Genomic DNA, 25,776 nt, shown 5'->3' with positions numbered 1-25,776 from the left:
ATCGTAAATCTCATTCCGTCGTAGGCAGGAATCTAGTCCAGCCAGGTGTTGACGCCGCAATCATTTCATTTCTTCGAGGACTGCCCTGACAATGCCACGTTTGCCAACTCGTGTATAGTACTGGGCTAAATTAGGATACGCCTTGTCTGAGAGCGGTCCGGTCTTTTGGACAAACTCCCTTAGAACTGGCCAAAATGCGCAGTCATCAATTGCCAAAGTGTTCCCGCCAAGGTAGTGCTGCCCGGTTAAAACTTGTTCCCACGGGGTCAATGTATCAAAATCTGGCTCGCTGCTATTGTAGGATTCTCGCCATTTCGCGAGAAGGCCGTCGATGTCGGATAACTTATCGCCACCGCGCAACACCTCCACGCCTTGTCGTTCTGGATCGGGAGCGCGCTGCGCTAGGTATCTCAGTATCGCCTGATCACCAGCGACCTTCGTACCGTCCGAGTCGATGTACAAGGGCAGCTTGGCCTCACTACCTGCTTGTAAGGTCTGATGCGGGGTGGTGTCATATCTAATACTATTCTCGCCTAGGCCAAGTTGAACCCGCAAGTTGACTACCTCGTCCTCACCAAGGACCAGTTTGGTACTGGTGGCTGTGACAAAATTGACAACATCGAAGCCTTCGCCATAAGCGGCGTCCCAGTCAAAATCAATAGACCTGTTTTCTTCTCCAAAAGCGCGCACCAGCCGCTCGGTTTCTTCTGCGTTGGCATGGATTACGGGGCGCGCTTCACCCTGGCATTTAGCGACGGCACCTTGACCCCAGATAGTGTCAATGATAGGGTCTAAGAAGGTGCCAATATGTCGGAAAGTAAGCGAGATCCTTTGACCTCCGTAAGCGCGCTCCTCCACCGATTTCTCGGACTCTTGCCGCTTATCGGCCTTAATGCCATGAACCCAGGCTGCATTTGTCCTTTCGCCCAATACGAAGAGAGACTCGTGGGGCATCGGTATTCGTTGTGTGACTCTAGCTGTGCCTTCCTCGTTCGTCGAGCCCTTCTGCCGGAGTATCATGACTCGTTGGGCGCCAAGGCTGACATTGCAGATAGAAGAACCACGGACAATGTCGAGGGTCTTATCTGAATGCTCAGAGATTCGGTCTTGCCCGTCACGATAGAGTTGGATGAGGACATGATTCAGAGGGTGTCCTAGAATACGTTCCACAAGGACACGTACCTGGTCGACAGTAGGGGAAAATGGTTCAAGTGGAGGTGATTCGTCTGCAGGATGACGGTAGATCGGTATGGAACCATCCGACGAGCGCTTCCCTTGAACAGCAACGAGACGGGGTACCTGTCCGGACATGTGGTACATCTTCTGCCAAGCCACTTCGTCACGGATGCGTTCAAAAGCATTCTCTGGCAAATCAAGTTCATAGACAATCCGGGAATCACCCTCTCCGATAACATCCCCTGGGCGACAGACGTTCGTTGCTGGCTTCAATCTCCTGACTCGGTGACGTTCAGTTCGAGAGGAGCGAGACTCGCTTTGGTCGGGTCGCTTTCGGCGGGTGTTTCTCGCCGAATTATCTACTGACTCTGGTCCATGAGATTGTCCGTCTCGCTCAACGCGATAAGAGCGGACCTGCCCACGACTCAGTTCTGCCAGTTCCCGGAGATGGCCATGCTCGTCATCAGACATTTCAGCCAAGATATCTTCTAGCCTCCGGCGTCTCAAAGGAGGCTCAGGGCTATCTTCTTTGGTGTTTGTGGTGTTGAGCTTTACGTCCAGATCCTCCAGATCACCTTCAATGCCAGCCGGGGGTAAAGGCCGTGCCAGGCGGGGCGCACTGCGTGCGATCTGATCGGTCTCTTCGCGGTCCAGCTGTTCTAGGAGCTCCTGAGAGGTAATGCCGTTTGCTCCAAGAACATCGGCCATGCGTCGCATAGTCTCCTCGTGGCGAGAAAAACTCCGGTAACCTAGACAGTCCTCGATTAAGAAAAGCGAGAACCCGTGACGGACGGCGTCAAGCGCAGTCGCGTAGACCGAGGCGTTGGAGAGGGAACCGCAGAGATAGATTTCGGTCACAAAACGAGTGCGCAGGGAAAGAACAAGCGCCGGAGACAAAGCAGAATACTCTGATTTCTCTATTAGGATATCGGACTCGGAATCGATAGCCGCGAGTAGCGGGGCGGGGAATTGGGCTCCAGCGCTTTGAGGAAGACAGCACTGAGGAGTTTCGGTCGAAAGAAAGGCCTCTTCATGAAGAGGGCCTTTCAGCTCAAAGTCTGCTGTTCGTTTTTTGACCGAGTCCTCGGCGCGGCTTATAACTACCAGATCTTGGCCGTCAGCGTTGAGCAGCGGTTGGCGTGACTCATGATACGAGCGGCCCCAGACAACATAGCCCGTGCGACGGAATGCATTGGCAAGTGGTGGAATAATCTCGATAATATCTGCCGTATTCGGCACATGAAGAGCTCCATTTGGACGAACAAAGTCGTTTTGGAAGTCGAGAAGGAGGAGTGCTTGTCGGGTTGGCAGATTCCCGAGGGCGGAAAGAAAATTCATCTTAGCTGCACATGGCCAGAGGAAGACACACACAGAGGGAAATACGAATAAAGAATATACTGGTGAGCTAGCCCAAGCGGCTCGAGTTGAGGTGGATTAGCTGTCGGAAAAAGATTGCGAGGGGAGACAGGCGAAGCTGCAAAATAGTGAACTCCCAAGACAACCGCCAGTAGAACATTCTGTGAGACGCAAGCTAATCGCGACACATACCTGAAACGTACACTTGAAGGCGTACTTTTGACGCCCTGATCATGATATGCAGAGTAATACGCAGTCCCAGAGTACTTTATCGAATCGACACCTTGAATCTCAGGCACTAGCCACAGGCATTAAAAGCACGCATCAGGCATCCACAACGCGGGGTGCCGCTAGTCGGAGCTCCTACGGAGCGTCCGCTAGCAACTTGCTTGTATTAGCACAGGGTGTCTAAACTTTAAAACACACAGAATGCGGAGCGGCCATGGAGAGAAACATGCGAGGTTAATCCTCACTCGATAAAGAACATCGAGGTCCCTGGATCTGGTCCTGGCCTGTGAATAATGATGCTCCGGCCTCGTCGGATGTGGACGATGACTCCGAAAAGGCGGACCGACATCGGGACGATCTGCCCCATTCGCCGGGGAGGATAAGCTCGACTCCGGATCACGTGCGGCCCCAGGAATTTGCCTCTCCCCCAGCAACCACTTTATAAGCTGTGGCTTGCCCGTCCTCAGTGACTCTTTTTTTTCTCTCCTATCATCTTTCCCATCTTCATTACTCCTCAATCCCTTCAATCTCCCCTCCTCTTCCTCAATCCTCACACAATGGCTTCCCGTGGTCTTCCCCGTGCCCTCCGTGTGGCTCGTGTCGCCGCCCCCCGATCAGTCGTTTCCGCCGCCCTTCCCCGGCCCTCTCTCGCTAAGATTGCTGCCAATGCCGTCCCCCGTGTGGCCGCTCCCGTCGTCCCCGTCCGTGGTGTCAAGACCATCTCCTTTGCCGACTCCCAGGAGACCGTCTACGAGCGTGCCGACTGGCCCCGTGAGAAGCTGCAGGAATACTTCAAGAACGACACTCTTGCCCTGATCGGTTACGGTTCTCAGGGTCACGGCCAGGGTCTGAACCTGCGTGACCAGGGTCTTAACGTCATTGTTGGTGTCCGCAAGGATGGTGCTTCCTGGAAGGAGGCCATCCAGGACGGCTGGGTTCCCGGCAAGAACCTGTTCGAGGTTACCGAGGCTGTCCAGAAGGGTACCATTGTCATGAACCTCCTCTCCGATGCTGCTCAGTCTGAGACCTGGCCCACTCTCAAGCCCCTCATCACCAAGGGCAAGACTCTCTACTTCTCCCATGGTTTCTCCCCCGTTTTCAAGGAGAAGACCAAGGTCGATGTTCCCTCTGACGTCGATGTCATCCTCGTCGCCCCCAAGGGTTCCGGCCGTACCGTTCGCACTCTCTTCCGTGAGGGCCGTGGTATCAACTCCTCCATTGCCGTCTTCCAGGATGTTACTGGCAATGCTAAGGAGAAGGCTATCGCCATGGGTGTTGCTGTCGGTTCCGGCTACCTCTACGAGACTACCTTTGAGAAGGAGGTCTACTCTGACCTCTACGGTGAGCGTGGCTGCCTCATGGGCGGTATCCACGGTATGTTCCTTGCTCAGTACGAAGTCCTCCGTGAGCGTGGTCACAGCCCCTCCGAGGCTTTCAACGAGACCGTCGAGGAGGCTACCCAGTCTCTGTACCCTCTGATCGGCGCCAACGGTATGGACTGGATGTACGCCGCTTGCTCCACGACCGCCCGCCGTGGTGCCATCGACTGGTCCAGCCGCTTCAAGGACAACCTGAAGCCCCTCTTCAACGAGCTCTACGATAGCGTTCGCGACGGCACAGAGACCCAGCGCTCTCTGGACTACAACTCCCAGAAGGACTACCGCGAGAAGTACGAGAAGGAGATGCAGGAGATCCGTGATCTCGAGATCTGGCGCGCCGGAAAGGCCGTCCGCTCCCTCCGTCCCGAGAACCAGAAATAACTTAATGCGATGTATAAACCTGGGTTGGGAAAAGTTACGAATGTACCATGACTTCATTTTTTGTTCTTATAATAATACCACTAAAGCATTGACTGGTTACCAAGTTCAATTGATTTCTTTCGTCATTGTTCTAGAATCGTAAACTCAGCAAATCTCGAAGCGCCCATGACTCACATATTCCGACTTCGCAATATTCCGCCGGGATGGCTCGCGACTCCAAATAGATCACTCTCCAACTCCGCATAACCCCACCAGGGCTCACTTCCCCTCTATTACCTGTTCAAACTTAACAGAAAAACTCAATATATCCAGACAGACCCAAAATGGCTCCTCAACTCCCGACCCCAAATTCTATACAAGAAGCTTACACCCTCATAACCCCGTACATCCACCGCACCCCGCTCCTTACAAATCGCACCCTCAACGCCATTGCTTCAGCCCGGCAGTCACCCGATGCGCTACGCGGAACACCTTTCGAAGGCTCGACCCCAGCGCACCCCAAGATAAACTTCTTCTTCAAATGCGAGAACTTTCAACGCATCGGCGCGTTCAAGGCCCGCGGCGCATTTCACGCGCTGCTGAGGCTGATTGAGCGTGAGGGCGAGGAGAATGTGCGAAGGAGGGGGGTAGTTACGCATAGTTCTGGTTTGGCCCCTTCTAACTACCGTCTTACGGGTGGTGAATGGATAAGAGCTGACTGTTCTTCTACTAGGAAATCATGCACAGGCCCTTGCGCTCGCCTCCTCAACTCTCGGGATTCCCGCGTATATTGTCATGCCGAAAATCAGCACTCCCTCCAAGATCGCAGGGACGCAGTCTCACGGCGCAGAAGTGATTTTCAGCGGCTCAACGAGTGTAGAGCGGGAAGCGGTAGTTGCGGACGTCCAAGCGCGCACAGGGGCGATTCTTGTCCCACCGTATGACGATTACCATATTATTTGCGGCCAGGGGACGACGGGACTAGAGATGCATGCACAGTATCTTGATGCTGTGCGCGAGAAGCCTGAGTTGAGTGTACATGAGTCCGAGTCTCCGTCCGCTAGGGAAGGTCTAGATGCGGTGATTACGCCGATTGGAGGAGGCGGTCTCAATTCCGGGGTTGCAACTTTCTTCTCGGATAAGACGACGAAAGTCTTTGGCGCGGAACCGAGCTTCGAGGGCGCGGACGATTGTCGGCGTGGGCTTGACGCTGGACAGAGGGTTGAGAGCGTGAAGACTCTGACGATTGCGGATGGGTTAAGAACGCCGGTGGGCGTGTTGAATTGGGAGGTTATTTCAGACAAGAGCAAAGTGGCGGGTGTGTTTTCCGTCACTGAGGAGCAGATCAAGGCTGCAATGAGGCTTGTTCTGGAACGAATGAAGGTGGTTGTTGAACCAAGCGCTGTTGTGGGATTGGCTGTTTGTCTGTATAATGAGGAGTTTCGACGGCTTGTCGAACGCGAGGCGCCAGCCGGCTGGGATGTAGGAATTGTGTTTAGTGGTGGGAATACGACGGTTGAGGCGATTGGGAAATTGTTTGGTTGATTTGGTCTGAGAACGAACTGCGGTATATACGATTGAACATACAGTCATTCTAGCAGCGTAGCTGAAATATCCAGATATACAGCATATTAAATGCCTACATAATATAACCCCTTCCGCTTCTCAGGATTACTCTAGGAACCGGAAAATAGCACTTATTGATGGGATTTTCGGTAGACGGCAGCTCAGTTCAATGTGACGCTGTTTTGCCCAACATTGAACGTGAACTGTGCTCCTCGCCTCTTCAGCTCTTCCAATCTCCTTCGTGGCCAATCCTCTCGTCCCCACCCATTCACAAACCCCAAGAACTCCCCTCGCATAGCCACCTTCTGCCGCATAGGCGCATCCCTCTCCGCCTCTTGGACAGTCGCACCGGGTGGGAACGGACGAAGCACTTTTCGTTGCAGCACCAGCCGGAGTGTAGGAAACAATCCCCAAGGAGAGGGTAACGGAGAACGAAAAGACGGTGTCTGGAGTGCAGTATCTAGCGGGTTATACGAGCCATACGGCATAGATGGATTCTCCGTTGATCTACCACCAAAAGAGGTAGCAGTATATATGACATCGCAATCAAATGTGCTCTGCAGCTGTTTCAAACTTGTGACCAAGTCCGCGTATATATCTGCGAGGTAAAATTTCTCTCTCTGGAGACGCTCGCGTTCTATTTCCGCCGCTGACCGGCCAATATCCTCAGTGCGCGCGATCTCATCTTGCAGCTTGTCTTGCCAGAGGAAGGCAGTTGCACTGTCGATCATTATAGCCCGAAGGGCCCGGTTACCTGAAGCATGACGGGAAAGGTCAAGCAGATATGCGTCCAGGGATTGCAATGTAGCGAGTAATGCCAAAGACGACTGCGGCCGAAAAACGTGGATGTGCTGTAGAGACGCAAAAGTCATAGCTTCAACAGCTCCGTGGTTTTCAGTATCAGCATCACTTGTGTTTTCAAGTTTGTCCAGAACAATCCCGCGGGCGACAGTGCGTAGACGCTCAGCATCGAAACGGCCGTCAGTGTCAATAAAGACTACGGCGGAATTGGATCCATTGAGCGGGATTCCGTTGAATCTGGACGGTAGCACTGCCAGAGCAGCTAGATAATATAATACCTGGGACTTGCCAGCCGCAGAGCATGTGCTAGATATCTCTAGGATGGTATAAGGCCGACTAGGAAATGCCGGATGAACGGGCACTTCAAGATGTGCCGGCTCGTGGTTTTCTCCAGCGACGGTATCGCCATCCGGATCAGCAACAATATCCTCCCTTGTCCCGGGTAGGCCATGCAGTGGCTGAGAATACGTCCCAAAAAGCTCTAGAAGCTCATCAATGGGCGAGACACCAAGGCGGGTTTTGGTGGTCCCCGAATGCTCTCGATGTAGCACTTTCAAGTCATGTAGCAACTGAGTCAAGGTTAGCACAGCTGATGTACCATCACTTTAACTTTAAACTAACTTGAAGCAAGAGAGAAAAGAAGTACCTCTTCTAAACTTTCTTCATGAACTTCTTGGAGCAGTTTTTCTCCGAAACTGGCGGACATTTGGAAGAAGTTTAGTATTCAGATATCATTAACTACATGTCAACTCAGCAGCATGTGGCAATTCATTCAATGATAGCTATACTCAATTGACTCAAAGACAGTTGCGAATAAGGAGCGTGTAGTCTGGAAGGTGAGAGGCGATCGGTTGATGATACAGCATCGGCGGATGTAATAGTCCATCTAACTCCGACGGTTTTGATTCCGCACCCGGACACCCACTTCATCAACTTCCCCTATGCTTTTCTCTACAAAAGACACCACTCAGCTCTGTACCACGCTGACACTGTATATCAACTTCACAAACTTCGAACGGCATCAATGGCACCCCTCGTCCCCCTTTTCGACGTGGAAAAGCTCCCGGAACACGTCAACATTGTAACCAAGAACTTCCATCAAGAAAAGCGGCGCAAGGGCGGCGCAGTGGACCTTGAGAAATGCAAGCTTATGGAAATGGTACAATACTCGTGCAATCCTCCGCCAAAACCTCCTGGGCCGGGGGTTGTTGTCTGCAATCAAGTTGTGCGGCTTTTCAGAAAGTAAGCGGTTGACGGATTGATGTGCAATGGCGTGCGAATAAGCTGACTTGGCTCTGTAATAGATGTGCGGATGGGTTGACCGTTGAGACGACCTCGTGGGAACCTTTGCGACAAGCGGAACGAGATACGACGCGAGAAAGCGAGGCTCGGAATAAATCAAAGGCTTGATATCAGCAAGAGCACGGAATACAATGTCGCATTTACGGAGTTTAGTTGGATTTTGCATTATACGCCGGTACAGTGCAGGATAGCGATTCTCGTGGCAATTACAAATATAATTCACATGGGTATCTTCGAATAATGCTATAAAAAAGGACAAATGCGAAACGCCCGACGCCGCTACGATGCTTCTCGCTCCCACAACTGCCCGCGTCTCTTATGTGCTTACCCAACTCTCAACTCTTGACAGTTCTGGATTATGCTTTGCGCTTGGATTCTCCTCCGGCCTTTGTCTCCCTGGCGCCGCGGTTCGCCGCCAAAAGCCCCGTTCGCAATTTATGATGGGTGGTAATTCAATGCTAGTTAAGCCTTTAAATACGGCGGGCTTTCGTTCAGTGACCGGGGTGATGCCGGAATCGATTTCCATCGCGTTTGAACTGCCTGTGGGGCCTGCGGCTTCATTATTTGTCACCTTTTTGGTTAACCCCTTGACCGTCTTGTCAAACATGCTCTCGAAGCTCTCCGTCTTCCCACCCCACCGTTTCTTAGCACGACCACCAGATCCGGCCTGATTGTCTTTGAACGCCGCTCGAGCGAGCTTTCGCAACGCTTCCTCTCCATGCCGACCATCGTCGGCTGCTCGCTCACGGATCTTACGAGGATCTCGTTCTCGCTCGGTATAGACTGGTGTGTGACGGTAGGTATGTTTGCTCGGGAACTCGGGAAAGTGTTTCGGGATGTATGTGCTCCTGGCGCGGTCGTCCTCACCACTTAACTCTGGTTCGAGAGAAGGTAAGATCTTGAAGTCATCCTCTTCTGGCGGAGGGCTAGGTAGTAGGGTAGGGGTGGGTTCGACTTTTGGGGTAGGCTGTAGGTGCGGGATAAGGGAGCCGACAGGCAAATGGTGACGTTTCAGAGCATATTCGAAGTCGTGAGGGATAGGTTGGAGGCGTCTGCTTGAAAGCATAGATGTGCGCACATATGAGGCAAGCCGCAGAAGATCTAACAAAGTATGTCAATAAGGCTCCTTAACAATATCCAACGTATAGCATACACTCCTCCGCTGCATCGCGGAAACTCTCCACCGCCAGTGGGTCAGCGATGTCGAACCCGCAGTTTCGTAGCGATTGCCCTATAACGCGTCCCATGGCCCGGTCGACGTAGGCATCATCGGCGATAGCAGGCTCCGGCAAGCATGGGGTAACCGGTTCACGTAGACGATGGTGGTGATGGTAATGGCGCTTGATTCGCTTAGTGTCGGGAACAGTCTGCTGTTCAGAGAATGATGAAAGCGACCGTTTGACGGCCGGCGAAGAGGGCGCCATAGCGGAGTCTAATAAGGAAAGAGTGAGTGGCTTTTCAAGGCGGTTGCGATGAAGAAGCCGAGCAGCAGGATCCTTACAGCACGTGATCTATGCCTGAGGCATCACGAAACGACTGTCTCGGAGTATATTATCTCAATACAGGCAAATAAACACCCAAGATGATTTGGTTCATGATATTATACGTGAGCACTATCTAAATAGTTGCCCAATGCTTTGTTGAAGTGTCATGAAGATCACTGGGTGTAGTTCTTGGAGTCGCAGCGCATCAGGCCACTGAGAGCGGTCGCTTACTGTACCGCGCCGGAACGGAAAGCTTCACTCGGCTCAACGTCCAACATCACCACTCACTTCTCCCTCCACTCTTACCTCACCACCACCAACCAAAGCAGGTATTTCTCTGCTGTTTTCTTTAGGATAGAATCTTCTCCTAACCTCTATAAAGAACTCGTCGCAATGGCTACCGCTATCGCTCCTATCACCGGCGTAAGTTACTCTCCCCACTGGACTTCCTTTCCTACGGCACTTCCGCATTCACCCTTGACATAGGGGAAGTCGCTTGATCACTTAGCTTACTTGTTTGCATATAGATGCTCCGCCGTGGTCTCGTTCTTGACCTGAGCACCGCTTTTGGTGAGTCTCTCGACCCCTTCGCATCAGCCCACTCGAAACGAAACTCGGCACCGCCTGTGGGAAAGAAATCTTGTATTGGGATTATAGGATGCCGGATTGCCCGTGTTCCAAGCTGCATTATCCATGCATCATATGTGCTTGATCAATTGCTTCATCCTCGAAAATTCCGACCTCCGCGACCTGCTAGCAAAGCTTGACTGCGACTAATCGCTCTTCCGTTTATAGGTTTCGGCACCACCTTTGGCTACCTCTGGTGGTACGGTAAGTTAAAATTAGTTGAATTACGTAGCGTTTTGAAAATGTGTTACTAATATAATATCGTGAATCAGGCTACCACCTCCCTCGCGTCCGCGCTCGTGATGAGTACTACAACCGCCTCGAGCAAGAGCGCGCCGCCGGCCAGGCGTAAGCGGCTCTTTTCGCAATAATCAATCTCTCGATTAGCCGGTCGACACTTTCCCCGATGCAGATATCCATACACGTTTTCAGATCCCATTTCTACATCCTCTGAAAGTCAATGAGCCCTGCCCAGAAGGAGCAAAGGGAGCAGATGCTAGGACATATACCCGGATCCATCCGTCCTCCTCTGTTGTCTTTCAATTTTTCTCTTTTCACAAATGTTTCCAACAGAGGGCGGCCGTCTGAGAGAGAAAGATTGATACATTGTGATATGACGGGCTTGAGAGAAAGAAAGAATGCTAGACTATTTATCTATTCATCTATCTTTCACTTTTGTTCTCCGTTTGCGCGTTGTATATATACTTGTGCTAAGAACCTAAGGGGTTGTATGCTTCCGTCTTAGAACCCATAGCGTAGAAAAGAAGAGTTCGATGGTCATGGCGTAGGGTGAAACGTATACTCAATAGAGAAGTGATGGATCATCGGATCAGAAAACAATAACTTAAAGAAGTCAAAGAGTTCATATTCATCAGGGAATCTATCCAGTCGCTAAAAGTAGTTCATCAGGTAGTCATAGAGAGTCCGTGTCACGAAAACAAAATCAAGTCGGCCCTCTTCCAGTGTTCGTTCCATACGTGGCTTAGATTTTTAATCATGGTGTTGCTCTTCAAAATCATACTGCATCACCGCCACCAGTGCCAATACCACAGGCTGTTGACTTGCAGGTCTTAGTCGATGTTAATCCTTTCTCACATCACAGAGTCCCAGACTTATCTCCATCCGGCCTAGAAGAGAGGAAGAGCCGGCAAGACAGCGTTTTCTTATATGGCTGCCGCACACCCGCCGCATCATCGTAGAACCCTATCAAATGTAACACCACGAACGTTTCCACCAGCCATTGAATTGCGGACGTTGCGCTTAAATAGGTCGCGGTTCTGTCGCAGGTCCTCAGCAGCCTCTTTATTTAACGGATCGGAAGCGTTCGGCTCAAGGAAAAGGAACTGCCGGCCATCCAAAGTATGTCAGTATCATGATTAAAGTAAGCTTCCCAAGCAGCCAAGCGCCGCGTAGAAGACGAAAGTCATGGAGGACGTTAACTAACCTGCATGCCCACGATGACTGCATTCAGATTCAGCACGGGTTTCCAGTCTTCACGCAGAATATTCAGACAAACATTCCCCTCCAGGTCAATATTTGGATGGTAAATCTTTTGCGTGCACTTGACTTTCGGCGGGTCATGCGGGAAGTTCTGGTTGACGGCGAAGGTGAAGATGAATGAGCCACCCTTGTACATGCCCTCGTCCGGCTCAATGGTCAGTGTGAAATTCAAGATGTCGTCAGGGTTTGGAAACGCCATTTTCATTGTGCTTCCGAGGGTGAGTTCTTGAAGGTCTAGGCGTGGTAAAGTCGTGTAAGCACTTGCGGGGTGGACAGGATAGAAGCGCATGCAGGTGCAGATGCAGACATACCTCGCTGAACACGCAGCTGAGCAGCTGTAACCTTCTTCTTCTTCTTTCCTGCAGCGCCTTCAGCATTTTCAGCTTGCTGCTGCTGTTGTTTCTGTTGCGAGGCGAAGCGGTTAGACGTCGTTTGCTGGGTTGACTGGCATCCAGTCTAGGTTGCAGAAGGGGAGAGTGCATACCATAGACCAGATTTTTAGCATGGTGAATATTGACCGACGAAGGTGCTGCCACCAGGACCGAAATCAAGAGAGAAAACTGGGGTTGCTGCGGAGGAGAAGTTGGATGCTGAGGCTCTACGAGGGGAAGTGAAGGTTGGGTGGGGTTCGGCGCGATTACTAGTTTCCTTGCCACTTAAGGCTGGGTCAACAATCACCTTTGACAACGAAGACCTTCGCTGGCAGGAGTGAGTTCAGGATTTAAGAAAGTAGATGAAACGCAAAGCCACAAATATAAAAGCACCCTGGACCTTGCATACGGACATAGCTGAGCAAATAGTTGGAGCCGTAGCCTGACTCCTTGTACACAAGCCATCGCCTCTACAGTACGGGATTAGAGTAAAGGGAGATACTAAATTGCTATGCAGGTGCGATCACGCTTCAGGTCCCATTGAATCTAACTACAAAAGTCTACATAATAGCGAGAATTGTGCCCCTATCCTAAGGATTTGAGCGGGCGTACTGGCTAACGAAGAAACAGAGTTTGAGCATCATATGTAGAGTACAATATCAAAACAAAATGTGCCAAGAATAACTCCTCGGACCCATGCAATACATACAATTGCAAGGCCTCCCGTGCTTGACTTTCCATTAGGCAAAGCATGCTCTTACCGACGGGCGAAGCAGCAGAGAAGACCTGTCTTTCCAAGGAACCATGTGGCTCCGATAAAGCGAATAAGAGCGACAACCGCATTAGACCACAAAAGGGCTTGGAAGAAACGTGAAGTACGCTCAGTAGAGGTGTTCTGTTGAATCCTGTCAGTTTCACTTCGAATAATAGATAGGGCGCAGCCAAAACATACCGTAAATCCGAACTTATCCAAACCCTCACTAGTAATGCAGACAGCGAGAAGACCGTTACTGAAGAGCCAGAGCGTAACCAGTCTCGTACGGAAACTCTTGTACGAGTCGTCCAGACTCTTCTCTTCCTTCTCCTCGGGTGGCACATACGGAGTCAGGGCTCGCTTGACCGTTGCCTCAAATTGACTATCGATATCAGCCTGCGGCTTATCAATTTCCTCGATAACAGCTTCTTCTCCTTTGCCTCCTGTAGTCTTGGCAGAAGGAAGGGCATCCGCCTTGTCAGAACCTTTGGTACCCCATGACACATCATGCCAGTTGCTGAAGGCGTAAACGTTCAAGATGTTGATGTAAGACGACTGGACGGCCATGTATGCGGGGAAAGACGTGAACATGTGCCAAGGATCAAGATACATGAATGACGCAACAAAGTAAAGACCGAATGTTGCAGCAAGAGCAATGATAATGATACCAGCTCCACTAGATCCGAAGAATGAGCTCAGGAACGCACCGATACCATCATCAGTATTGAAATCCATGGGAGCCCCTCCAGTGAAAGCGCGGACGACGAGATACAGAGCATCGACGACTACATAAAGCTGGATAATACCAAAGGCGACGAAAGATGCGAGGTATGACAACTTGGATCCCTTGGGACGGTTTCCGAGCGCAAGGATAAACTGCAAGAGCAGGAACGCAAGGTAGATGTATTTCACCAAGGTATTGATGATTGGAGTCGCCGTTTTACCGAATGGGAAAGCAGTGTAACCGTTGCTGGAACTGGGAGTTCCTACCAGATCCATGATGACCGAAGTCGTAAGCCAGTAAGACGCTGTAGCCAATGTCAGAATTTCGCAACAAGTGAGTAGGCAGCTGCATGACTTACCAAGAGAAAACCAAGTTAGGAAAGTCGAGAACCAGTTGTACAACATTTGGAGATGGAGGAAGAACATGCGGACGATGTTGTGTCCGCTCTTATACATACGACCGAAGTGCATGAGCGAATAGATACCGGCGGCAAACGAACCGTTCAGCCAACGACGACGTTGGGAGATGAATTCAGGAGCACCTTCCGGCACATCAGTTTCACCCTTCGAGGCCTTGACGTACGAAAGATGCCATTTAGAACCCGCTTTGGCGACAAGCTCGAAACAAAGGATACGATCTTCGGCCAAGAACATGTTCTTCTTGAAAATGTTCATGCCCTCGATACCTTTCTTGCCCAGCTGCTTTGAAAGAGTGTGATCACCATGGAAATATTGCTCCAAAGGACGGCCCATGATGGCACGGAATCGGTAAGCCGAGAAGGCACCAGGCAACACACTGACATATCCAAAGGAACTCTCCAAAGGCTTGTCAAGAATGTTACTAATCTTGTACTCGAAGTTCTGCGCGGCAACCAAGGGATTGAGCAATTTCTTCCAGCCCTTGCCCAACATGGCGTGGATTTCACCACAAGCACCTCCGAGATCCTTGTCGTTGTAGAAAGCCTCCCACAGGTAAAGCAGAGACTTAGGCCCAGGCTTGGTACCAGCATCGAGGAGAATGCAGACCTCGGGATTAAGGATACGACCGAAAGCGTTGAACAGCCATCGATGGGAATTGATCTTCTTACTATTTTTCTGCTTTAAACAGAACATCATCTGCACGGGAGGAAGGGTGCTAGGTCCGTCATCCGTCGGCCGAATGAGTTGCTGGTTTGGAGTGACAGAAAGTTGGGTGGTATACTCGAACTAATGATTATTAGCTGGGGGCTTCAGGGGGAAACGGTCGCAAAAATGTGCATACGATATGAGCCACGGTTTCCTTTCCATCAACGTCACGCTTCATGACACCGTCTTGATAGATACCAACGGTGGCGAGAACATCCAATGTGTCCTTGTCGCAAGGGTCGATGCCGTCAAAGACTAGACAGACGACGATCTTCTGCCAGGCAGGGCCACCCTTGTTCCAAAATTCCGACTTCTTCAGGTTGACAATATCGCGAATGTTTTGCATAACACCGTGCAGGGTACGAGCGGTAAGCGTTTTATCTTCGTTGTAATACGTGATGGCGATCAATAACTCAGTATGTCTGTTATACATTGCTGGACGCAAGTTGTAACCGTTGTGGAGCGTAAACTCGTTGGGATCACAAGTCGCCGCCGTATCTAGTCAAATGCTTTTAGTTTCGATTCCAGCTGCCAAGGCCGTTGGAGGATGAGCTTACATCGCATATGCGTAAATTCCTCACTTCCGCCCTCAAGGTCATTCCGATACTTGGCTTGAATTGCATTTTGAATGGCGCTAGGAACTGGGTAGTCCACACTCAGGACAGAGCCCTGAACCAGCTTAACCTTCCTTGTGGCATAACGACGAAGCCCGTTTCCACCGCCGGCAGCGCCGGCCTGTCGCTGCCGCCACGCTTCTGTAGACGAAGTTTCACTACGAGCGTAAGGCGATGCTACACGTCCAGGAACGCCAAAAGCGGCTGCAGGGTTCTCTGAGTGGCCGGAGTAGACCGATTGGTTGGCGCTGTACGGATCATGGTATGCGGCGTCGGGAGCGTAAGACTCAGTCAAACTGTATCCAGACGTCGGACGCTGTACGGGTGAAGCGGTAAGGCCACGCTGCTGATGGGGGTCATCGAAGGGGCCAGCGAAAGGGCTTTGTTGGCTGGATAACAATCCATGAGAGGCTTCTTCTTCGTACTAACAAGCGAGCATCACGTTAGCTAGAATCTAACGAACAGGAACTGCGAGGAAATCCCACAGAGGTATTAGAGTGTGAGAGGTCGCGGAGCTGATGGCCGTCATCATAAGTATGCTCGCCAGGCGACTGGGGACCAGAGCCGTGGTAGGCCATGGTTAAACTGGTAGTATGTGCGAATAGACGGCAGTATCTGCGAACTGGGCTTGGTCGGAGGTCAAGCAAATACAACTGGAAGCAGAACGCAAGGACGTGAAGGAAGGGGTATCAAAGAAACGAGAACGAGGTTTTGTCCCGACTTAGGAAGGTCAAACACCTGAGCACGCGTTATAGGACCACGCGGCACGGTCAGGAAAATAAAAAAATAAAGATGGGCTAAAGTGAAGTGATGAAAAGGCGAGATGAAAGCGAGAGAAAGCAATCAGAAATAAAAACCAGCGGGAGGAAGCGTGAGGGTCCAAAGCTGAAGAGGGAGAGGCGCAGGTCGAGCAGGAACGTGGAAAAAGCCGCCAGGGCTGAGGGAGGAGCGGCCCCGAATTCGCAAAAACAGCAGGTGAGACACCGTTGAACTTGAACTAGAGAAGTGGCTCCAGTATCTTTAGGTGCGACTAAGTGCAGTCTTTATCCGTGGTTAAGAGGGAGCGGAGGCGCAGGATGAGAGAGGAGAGAAAAGAAACCGGGGTTTAGGTGAAGTCAAGAAAAGTGCCACCCTTTTTTTTTTTACCAAAAACCAAGTTCTTTTGGTGGTGACTTGGTGAGGAGGGAGGACTGAAGAGGGATGGCCAGGATTCCTTACCACTGGCCTGGCCTGGCTACAGCTTACTGGTAGACTACTGCAAACTCCGTGAAGACTCGTCTTTTTGGCTTTTCACTCATCATCTGAGGTTGTCCTTTTTTTTCAAATCTATCAAATCTATCATCAGGTCTATCTAATTCAACACACTTCGCCAATTCATTCCTCATCTACAACTGTTCCTGAATTTTGATTCCTGAATCCTGAAATCGATGCTCCCTACACTATACCTGTACAGAGTATACAGACAAAAATTGGCTGCCTCACCGCCAGGGGTACAAAAACTGAGGTGCAAAATTTCAGAGCCCACTTCCCCCCAGCCAATCTTATTGAGCACCAAGCGGCCTGGCGGTAATTTAGTTCTTTCCCGTTCTGCCACCCGAGTCCCGCTCAGAGAGCTCATGCCTTCCGACTTTCACTCACCGTTGTTCTTAGGGAGTATAAAACTCTGCGCGCTCTTCTCATTTGTTGACCCCTGAGCTGCCTTTGCCCATTGACTCCATTATTACGATTTGGGGATATGCCATCCATCTACTTCATACGAAATTCTGCAGCCAGCAAATGTTGAACTGTCTTGGTTCTCTTGGTCTTCCTGAGAGGCTGCATTCCTATCCCTAGCCAGCATCGTTGACCGGGCTGCACTTCCGACAAAACCAAGTATGTGGCAGGCATGCCATTCTCAAATGCTACCTTGCTGGCCTCCGTCATAAGTTAGGTCTTCCCTTGGAGTGCACACTCATTGGTATATTGTGAAGCTTCGGTGTTTCCCATAGTAGTGTGAGTTGACCTGTACTTGTACTGTCAGTTTGAGGTTACAGTACGAGGACAAACAGAGAAATATTTCAGGGGGCGGGGTCATCCGACGCTCCTGAAAAGGCTTAGATCCCACTGGCAACCAAATATAGCTGTGGCCATTGACAGACTCAATTGTGTTTCTCTGCTATTGGTCAATACATATCAGAGTGCCACAAATGAGACGCTATCATGATCCCTAAAGATCTTATTTCTCCAATCAGAGAAATCGTGGCATTTTGTGGCGGAGCTCTTAAAAGGATCTGCCTGGCTTAGTGGACTTTGGATTGTCCCACCTCCGTTTCAAAACACCAGGTGTTGGGCTGAGGCACCCACCACTTAATTTCCTCTATACGGTATTATCTGAAATTTGCATACGTGTCGTTTCCCTGGTACGCTCTCAGATTCCACCAGTGGCTGAGCAGCCGGCCTAACCGTCTTCTAGCGGTCTTTGTTCCTATTCTTAGAAAATTTAGCGCGAGCATTGCTCAAAATTGGATAAGCAGGCATCACAATCCTGAATCAGGACAGTTCTATACTGCAGAGCCGCAGCTTTGACTGCTGAAGCTGAGATATATCTCTACTACCATCATGAACTATGTACTAATCTCTAACAACAGTGTCTGCAACTACGGGTTCTCCGAAGGAGCGGCTGCCCTGGATCTACTGTGGTTAGTCGACTACTGAATGTCAGGGTAGCATCCCCCGGAACAGCCCGCACCTTTACCTTCGGAAATTGGAGCTGAAGGGGAGCTGAAATCCCGGTAGCCTTGGGCTGAAGTCTCAAGTTATGTTGCCCTGTTTTACTACATTTTATCTATGAATGCACAGTATTCCGGAGACTTAGGTATCCTTTTAGTTATCACGATAGTCCCTAGAAATACGACTCCATATAATTACTCAATGCTTGCTGGATACCTGGAATAACTAGGGTTTTACTCCAGGGCACATTTCCTCGTCAAGGAATGTTTGTCTATGATGTACTTTGGTCGTTGGCCACAGCGAGCTAGGGCACAACGCACAATTCTGGCAGGACATCATATATGTATTTCAACTGGTCGTTGTTCTCCAGCAGAGAAGATCAAAGCAAGCTTTTTGTCCCCGTATGTAGCGGGTCACTGTCTTGATTCCTAACCTCAGCACTGATACACGTGATTTTATAGCGTATGTACATCCACCTATTTGTGCTTCTTCCACGGATTGTCTATTACCTAATGCAAGTGCAGTCGTGGCATCTGAAAGCGAGGTCCAGATCTGCGAATATGTAGACCTAGTAAACAACGAGATGTAGCCTACTGAGTTTCGAGGCTTCACATATTCGGCACTCCAAGTACTAAGATAATTGATCGATGCATCTATTCTCTAGCCGAAAGGCCTTTTTGCAAGGCAGAATAACTGATCTTTTTTTTCGAGAGACAGATGCGTTTGTTTACGGAAGATATATATATATACAATATTAGATATGGTGCAATCCAACGTACTTAGCTTTTGAGGGCCGGCGAATGTGGAGATATTTATCTTACAACTCACACTGCACGGAGCAACTTCTCTTTCCCAGTCAACAGCCAACAACTAAGGATCAGAGCAGAAGCCCCACTGGGTTACATTCATGTATTATTCCGGACGCTTTGACAGATCGAGCTGGACGCCTGATGCTGGGCAACAGCCCTGCATATATTGGCCAGACCCGGTACTCAATGCCATGATGGCATCGTGCATGACGAGCCTTCACCCGTGCATTCATCTCTCGCACTGCTGACTACAAATGCAGGGAAACGTGTATGCTCAGCCTACCTCCCACAACCAGATCCAAGCCAACACTGACTAACCATGAGCGACAGAAGTCTATTACGCCCCGAAGGCGACCCTTGGAAAGGCGACAGGATGCGGATTCGTTTAACCCTAGGAGCTTTTGTTCTGGACTGGACAAACCCTCTGCACTGAGGTAGGAAGCAAAGCGAGTGAAACGAAGGAGTTGAAGAGTCCTTGATCAATCGGCCTCCAACTCCACCACCATGATCTGGATTTCTTTTCCCGCGGCTGCCACAAGACAGAAGGAGGAAAGATCGGAGATGACTGAAAACGTTGGCGTGAGCGCCGCCGCCTTCTTTGATTACTTGCCGTCCGTGCCTGAGGCTAAGAGACGATCTGATTCGACCAGGCGTCTCCGTGTAATCTCCCTAAGCTGCCGGAGGGAACGTGGGATGGTCCAGAACCACTTGAACCAGCCTTCGGACACGGCCTCGATGTCTTCTCGCACACGGCTTTCCCAGCCGGAATCAGTAAGGACAACAGACGGATGAGACAACGGGCTGGCGAAACATCATGCTAGGGGCCTGGATTTGCCTGGACGGGGCGAAATGGCTATTGCGTTGTGTGATCGTCTCTCGCTCATGCTAGAAATGTTGTAGCACATTGAACTCACTATAGAGAAGCTAGGGGAAAATCATTGTCAGTGTTGGCTCTATACTATTTCAAGTTGGCTTCGTACGGTTCAAGGTTTCTCTCCCCAGTTGACAATGAATTTTGTAGCCATTTGAATTCTGTCAAGGACGGTTCTCAGCTTCCAGTTCTCAGCTTCAATACTTAGTGTAGAAGATAAACTCAAGGAAATCACGACATATTCGTTGGAAATGTAAGTACATACTCAGAGTACATTTGTGATACGTTTGTGGAGCGTCCGTGGCGATAGTCGAAGTGGGTGGGCATAATGCGCAACCTTTGGGCTGTGCCAGGTGCCTTTGATTACTATCTCCTCTCAACTCCACCCAACCGCCAACCCCCCAGTTGAAAGACACTGGACCTTTTCTCTTTCACCTCCTTCTCTGCCTCATATTATTGCCATTATTCTTTCCTTCATTTCTCCCTTCCAACCCTCCGACTTGCTCAATTTCTTCGTCCTCCATTCTTCGCATCCAGGGGGGTTATTTTTCATAGGCCGCTCTATTTCCCCTGATCCATAACTTGCGCTCGTACTTAACTACCGTAACGCGTGTCCACGACGTCAACCTCTTGACGGCGATCCTCAAGGCCGTATCACGCAACAAAACGCTTTAAGTGGGAGGGTCCGGCCTCGAATCTCGATATATTGAATATCCCGCATCCAATAGACGCCGCACTATGACTATCGCTGCTTATAGTCTCCTGCTCTAGTCTGCCAGCCCTCGAGATATACGCTCATTTCCTGCCACTGAACATTGACTGCTTCATGAACCGATTATAACTCACGACTTGACGTCTGGAGTATTATCACACTCGTTTATACCACTAAGATCACGCTCTCTACGCCGTTGATCGGCAGCCGCTCTTTTATCCTTTAACTTGTTTATCTCATACCCATCGAAGCCTTATCCTTGTCACGACAATTGCTTTTGTTCTTCATCCATCTCTGTTTATAACATTCAAACATGTCGCCTCACAATCTCGACCCACTCTCCCCGCACGGTGCGTACTGATTGTCCATCAACCGCTTACTACAAGCGAAACTAACAAAACGCAGCCTTGTTCGCTCGCGCCGAGTGTAAACAATGTCCGCAAGAATCGCCTTCATGCGACTGCCCGTCGGGTACGAAATGTGTGATGACCGCCCAATCCTGCACCGAATGTGCAACTATACAATGTGTCAAAACATCCACTAGCAGCTCGTCAGATTCAGAGGACAGTTCGTCGGGTGGTGGAGGAACCAACGCGGGCGCTATAGCGGGTGGAGTTATCGGAGGACTTGCGGCGGTAGGAATCATCGTCTTCCTCATCTGGTGGTTTGTCATTCGTAAGAAGCGCAACCAGCAGCGAGCAGAAGAATCGGAAAAAGCCAGCTCGTACGCCGCTCGGGCCCCGGCTTCCAGCGCTGCACAATCGAGGAAATCTACCCACTCCATTGCATCGACTGTCTTGACTCGCGCCTCAAATGTCATCCAAATCGCTTATATTCCTGGCGTAACGAACCGATCCCCACCAGACACCCCCCTCGTCCCGCCAGTTCCACCTCTTCCTGGTGCCTCAGCCGACCAACATTTCTTCATGCCTGGAGATCTACGCGATTCATCTTGGTCTGACATGTCGGACCGACGTTCCATGGCCAACACTCTACGTAGCAGTGTCGCTACAACTATTTACCGGAACGATGCCATTGTCAGCCCCATGCCGGCACAGCAGGTGACTCGCACCCGTGCTGCTGTAGTCAGTATTCACAATGGACCAAACACCCCGTCATCCTCACAGCACCTGAGCCCTGACACACCGGCTGTCCCGGCTATCACTCCTTCGCAGCTCGCCAAGGCGGGTGTCACTGACGCAAACAACAACAGCTCAATTGTGGCTCGTACCGTCACCGCGAAACCTGTGATGGTGAAGACTATTGGGAAGAAGAACAACACGGCCAAATCTCCCGTCCAGCCTATAGCGGAGCAGCCAGAATCCAATGCCGAGCCCTCAGCTCCCAGCCAAGAGCCCGCCAAAGCTCCCAGCATCTCGTCGAACGACGGAAACGATGCCCCCGCTGCCGCCAACAATCGCACATCCACACCCGCTGAGACACCAATATCAGCCAGGAGATCTCAAGCCCCGACGGTGATTGAAGACTCACCAGCAATCGTCCAGAGCCCCTTCAGCGACCAAACACCAACAGAAGTGGAAACAGACAGGCGCAACTCAGCATTCTTAGAAGGGGCTAGTATAAGCTCAAAGCGACACAGCGGTGCGCCGCCTCCACGAGTCGAGAGCCCCTTCGCAGATTCAAACGAGCTTTAATAGGCTCATAAATCACCCCGTTCTCTTTTCCCCCAATCACGACGTCTGATTTTTGGTTTGTGATTTCTCTGGGTTGTTCATCACATTTTTGTTTGGCGTGGCGCACGAGGGTGGAGGTTTCACAATATACTCATCTTTTGAACATTTTTATCAACTATAGATGCGATGTTGCCCTTTACCATTTTTTTTTTTTGGCATATAGTTTGCCACCCTTCTTGTATATGATCGGCTACGCCTCCTTTTTCTTTTGCATATCAAGGCCCGGCCTTTTGTGGGCTGTGAGCAAATCTATCCTTCTTTTCTCTCTCTTCCTCTTTACCAACCCGCTCATTATTCCTACTGCTGAGTTGTAATGGAGGGCACCGTAGCCTCTTAGTTATACACTGTTCCGTAGTCTAAAGTGAACTTGTCGAGCTGTGAAAGTGATTCAGCGAGAGCTAAACGGTATATGCTCAGCTTCCAACTGGTGCTTACGCAGATGACAGGGCTATTTTCTCGCGCTGGATTTCCGGAAGCTCGTTCAGATATTAAGATTATGTATGGCGTCGACCCAAAGAGACGATTCGTTAATGTCTTGCTTGCTGTAATATCATGATCATGATCTAGCTGTGATCAGCTACCACTACTAATTCTAGCGGGGAAGTAGCCCGGCTTTTCCTTCGAGAAGGTCTATAGAGAAAGAAATAACTTGAGAATGGCTACAAGAGAAGTATATACGCTTTCATATCGCCGTAAGTAAAGTCTATAGATCAATGCGAACAAAAGCACGGCTAGTATTCCTCTAGGCCCATACCCTTGCCTATCTTCCGGATCAGGGCACGCTTCAAGAAAGCCTCGCGTGCTAGACCGCGTGTATGACGAGACCAAGTATCGACGCCGATAACACCTTTAACGAGGGCAGCCTGGAGAGCATAGAGAGCTTGTTGAATGCCGCGTTCTTCGGCGACAAGGTCGTAGAGTTGTTTGCCAACGACTGTGGGCGCGACAAGAATGTCGTCGATGGGTGGAAGGCCTGAGGAGGATGAGGAATCTGAGCTGGAGGATGACTGAGCGGTTGAGACACGGGATTGAGCGTCTGCAATGACGGCGTCAGCGCGGTGGAGAGATTGCGTGAGGATTGAGGTGTTGGATTCGAGAGTTGAGTTCAAGTTTTTCAGAGAGGATATTTCGGCTTGCAGCGTTGCAATGGTGGCGTGGAGGGAGTGGGACTGGGATGCTAGAGAGTGCGCAGCGGACTCGGAGTGGGCATTGTTTGCATGAAGTGTTTCGGTGAGAGCTTTGGAGACGGCCTGGAGAAGGGCATCTTTTTCAGGGTTTGGCGGGATTGGAGGCGCGGGGCCCGTGGGTGTGAAAGACGGGAGCTCGAGCTCGAAGGGGGATGTGAGTAGATCTTCGGTTTCGGGCTTTGGTCGCGGGGCTGGCGGTTGGCTGGTTGGAGCAGCTTGAGTTGGTCCGTGATGTGGTAATTGGAGATGCACTTGAGCTGGTGGAGGTTGTCGGTGATATGCTGGGTGAGGAGCCGCATGTGTTGGACCCTGGAATTGAGGGGGCTGGTGTTGTAGAGGTATACCATGAGTCTCATTCGCAGCCTGATAGTGAGCAGGTGGTGCTGGAGCGAATGCGGGCCCTGGATGAGGACCGTTGCGCTGCTGTGGGAGCTGTTGTGGCGGAGGATATGCGCCCCCAGGAATATGATGAGGTAAACAGTGAGGATCTCTGGTTTGTTATTGCTTATAGAGGCTTGTGCTGGAGATATGTGCTGTCGAGAACTCTGCTCCTTCGGTGGTAATGGAGGTAGCGGTGGCGGAGTGTTGTGCTGTGCTGGAGCAATCTGTTGCTGCAGCCCTGTAGGGCTCGATAACTGGCCAGGCTTGGGAGGAGGTGGTGGAGGAGTCCGCGATGCGGGCTGAGGAGGGCGAAGTGAGGATAACTGAGGTGAAGGTGTGTAGCTAAATGTATTGGAGAGTTCCGGGGGTAATGGGGGACGAGGGGGAGGTGTCTGAACAGGTTGCGCTTGTTGCGGTACAGGATGCTGTTGTTTGTACTTGACGGGAGGTTCTTTCGCGAATACGTCTTGAAGAATCGACAGAAGGTCAAGGAGGGAAGAGCGCTGTACAGGAGAGTCAGAAGTCGGTAAGCGATATAACCCGGCTGTTCGCAATTGTACTCACCTCCCAAGCCCCGCCCCAATGCGCCAGATAATGGTGGTAAACCCTCCCTTCCAAGGTCACATGCTGGCCTACCCGAACGACCATATCCTGAGTGGGTTTCACGTAGACGATGGGAGGTTCACGAGGGTATGTGTTGGGAATCCATAACGCGATAGGGAATTTGTACACTGTCCCGCGAAAAGTGACGGGTAATGTGCCCGAGAGTTGCAGGAGCAACGCAGAGAATCCGTTCTCGTAGGCTAGAAATGCGATACGTCAGTGGCCAGCTTGAGAGATCCCAGGATAACCAGCACTCACTGTAGACTGCGGTTTCAGGGGCAAGTGTGGGAAATTTGGCCAGGACATTTGCTACGTCGTAGTAAGTCCGGTTGGGGTCCTGATATGTTTGCTTGGGGTCGTAGTGATCCTGGTAAAGTTAGCACGAATATCCGCAAATGACAATTCCGAAATCTCACCCTGATCAGAACGCTGTACAGCCAGTTCAGCGTCCTCTGTGGGACTGACGCCATATCGAGGGAGCTCTGGAGTAGAAGTAGGGGAGAATGAGTCCGACAGCGATACCGCAGCACGAAGGCAGAGCATCGCATCCCCGCAGTCTTGGCCATTAGTCAGTGCTCTCCACCCATAGCTATGGAGTCAACCAACCTTTCTATCTACATTTCCAAATGATTGACTATTCCAATGCAATTCGAGTACAATCAACATTGCGAGCACGCAAGTTTTTTCTGATGGGGCATTACACAGACCAGCCGGCTTTGCTTGCCACTATGACCATCTTACGCAGGCCAGATGAGCGAAAAATAGTCTACAGTGGCTGCCTTGACGAGGGTGCTTGCAGTCTCTATGCATTAGACCGTTGTGAATACACTGGCGACTGGAGAAGGCTCGAAAACTGCTATTCAAATATGAGGCCTTTTGCAAGGGTAGGGAATAGTTGAGGTGTGGGCAAGCTGCATGTTCTTGTCAGGACCGTTCTTATTCCCCTCCAGGCCACAGAAACCGCCCCCAAACCGAGAAGTCTGCGACAACAACTCTTTGGACAAACCGCGCTCCCAAAAGGAAGTTGAAACCGATAATTTAGACCTCGAGACACTGTTATCTCTTCAGAATGAGACGGGCGTGCTGGAATGTGGCGGATCCAGCTTTTAGGTTGTGTTGGGGGTCTTCATTACTGACTGGCCTCCCAGAGAGACGATCTGAAAGAGTTACAATCAGGATGGACCATGGGAGACACTTATACTGACTGCGTCATGACTGCGACTGTTGGATGATTGAGGCGTTGTTACATATTGTTCTGGCAAACGGGGCTGCTATTGTCTGTCTCGAACTCCGCTCCCGACAACAATCAGTCCAGACAATGGATTGGGTTGGCAATCATGATCGTCACGGCTTAGCTTGGCCTGCAGCAAAACCTGGCATTGTTGGATCTCTATCTGGTCTGTTCTTCATATTGTTTGTCTCGGGCGTTACACGAGAACGAGCA

At 50.7% G+C, this 25,776-nt stretch overlaps 10 protein-coding genes across 10 annotated transcripts, besides 1 other annotated feature; 4 read left to right on the top strand and 6 right to left on the bottom strand.

The window, feature by feature from the left end:
• Positions 1–25,776: part of a sequence feature (contig 1.43 127..338545(1)) that runs on past both edges of the window.
• On the bottom strand, positions 61–2,682 carry ANIA_02527 (isochorismatase family protein family; the record flags this gene model as incomplete). Its single annotated transcript, XM_655039.2, has 1 exon — positions 61–2,682. Exon 1 carries the CDS (start codon positions 2,512–2,514, stop codon positions 61–63), a length of 2,454 nt encoding a protein of 817 aa, XP_660131.1. The 5' UTR covers positions 2,515–2,682.
• ANIA_02526 (ketol-acid reductoisomerase) lies at positions 3,262–4,625 on the top strand. The gene has a single exon (XM_655038.2). It carries the CDS (start codon positions 3,318–3,320, stop codon positions 4,518–4,520), a length of 1,203 nt encoding a protein of 400 aa, XP_660130.1. The 5' UTR covers positions 3,262–3,317; the 3' UTR covers positions 4,521–4,625.
• On the top strand, positions 4,844–6,044 carry ANIA_02525 (threo-3-hydroxy-L-aspartate ammonia-lyase SRY1; the record flags this gene model as incomplete). The annotated part of the gene is made up of 2 exons (XM_655037.1): positions 4,844–5,131; positions 5,247–6,044. The coding sequence occupies 2 exons, from the start codon at positions 4,844–4,846 to the stop codon at positions 6,042–6,044; spliced, it is 1,086 nt and encodes a 361-aa protein (XP_660129.1).
• Positions 6,227–7,572, bottom strand: ANIA_10322 (putative Rad51 family DNA repair protein; the record flags this gene model as incomplete). Its single annotated transcript, XM_050613075.1, has 2 exons — positions 6,227–7,435; positions 7,513–7,572. 2 exons carry the CDS (start codon positions 7,570–7,572, stop codon positions 6,227–6,229), a joined length of 1,269 nt encoding a protein of 422 aa, XP_050468917.1.
• On the bottom strand, positions 8,365–9,592 carry ANIA_10317 (TBP-associated factor 8 family protein; the record flags this gene model as incomplete). The annotated part of the gene is made up of 2 exons (XM_655036.2): positions 8,365–9,269; positions 9,322–9,592. 2 exons carry the CDS (start codon positions 9,590–9,592, stop codon positions 8,485–8,487), a joined length of 1,056 nt encoding a protein of 351 aa, XP_660128.2. The 3' UTR covers positions 8,365–8,484.
• Positions 9,922–10,951, top strand: ANIA_11347 (cytochrome c oxidase subunit VIIa). The gene is made up of 5 exons (XM_050613074.1): positions 9,922–9,981; positions 10,035–10,075; positions 10,180–10,222; positions 10,448–10,483; positions 10,552–10,951. Exons 2-5 carry the CDS (start codon positions 10,046–10,048, stop codon positions 10,629–10,631), a joined length of 189 nt encoding a protein of 62 aa, XP_050468916.1. The 5' UTR covers positions 9,922–9,981; positions 10,035–10,045; the 3' UTR covers positions 10,632–10,951.
• On the bottom strand, positions 11,385–12,332 carry ANIA_10324 (NEDD8-conjugating protein UBC12). Its single transcript, XM_050613073.1, has 4 exons — positions 12,264–12,332; positions 12,091–12,181; positions 11,724–12,013; positions 11,385–11,622 (listed from the first exon to the last, which is right to left on the bottom strand). The coding sequence occupies exons 1-4, from the start codon at positions 12,282–12,284 to the stop codon at positions 11,470–11,472; spliced, it is 555 nt and encodes a 184-aa protein (XP_050468915.1). The 5' UTR covers positions 12,285–12,332; the 3' UTR covers positions 11,385–11,469.
• Positions 12,668–16,158, bottom strand: chsG (chitin synthase class III). Its single transcript, XM_655035.2, has 6 exons — positions 15,852–16,158; positions 15,310–15,790; positions 14,889–15,250; positions 13,987–14,833; positions 13,103–13,932; positions 12,668–13,045 (listed from the first exon to the last, which is right to left on the bottom strand). Exons 1-6 carry the CDS (start codon positions 15,942–15,944, stop codon positions 12,908–12,910), a joined length of 2,751 nt encoding a protein of 916 aa, XP_660127.1. The 5' UTR covers positions 15,945–16,158; the 3' UTR covers positions 12,668–12,907.
• On the top strand, positions 20,214–22,416 carry ANIA_02522 (uncharacterized protein). Its single transcript, XM_655034.2, has 2 exons — positions 20,214–20,817; positions 20,873–22,416. Exons 1-2 carry the CDS (start codon positions 20,781–20,783, stop codon positions 22,120–22,122), a joined length of 1,287 nt encoding a protein of 428 aa, XP_660126.1. The 5' UTR covers positions 20,214–20,780; the 3' UTR covers positions 22,123–22,416.
• On the bottom strand, positions 22,495–24,802 carry ANIA_02521 (ubiquitin-binding ESCRT-I subunit protein STP22; the record flags this gene model as incomplete). The annotated part of the gene is made up of 7 exons (XM_655033.1): positions 22,495–22,536; positions 22,597–22,622; positions 22,916–23,672; positions 23,762–24,232; positions 24,294–24,532; positions 24,591–24,699; positions 24,749–24,802. 7 exons carry the CDS (start codon positions 24,800–24,802, stop codon positions 22,495–22,497), a joined length of 1,698 nt encoding a protein of 565 aa, XP_660125.1.

Source organism: Aspergillus nidulans, chromosome VII (genome assembly GCF_000011425.1).
Source record: "Aspergillus nidulans FGSC A4 chromosome VII".
Taxonomy (NCBI): domain Eukaryota; kingdom Fungi; phylum Ascomycota; class Eurotiomycetes; order Eurotiales; family Aspergillaceae; genus Aspergillus; species Aspergillus nidulans.
Note: the sequence above shows the minus strand (reverse complement) of the source record. Positions and strands in the feature narration are given on the sequence as shown.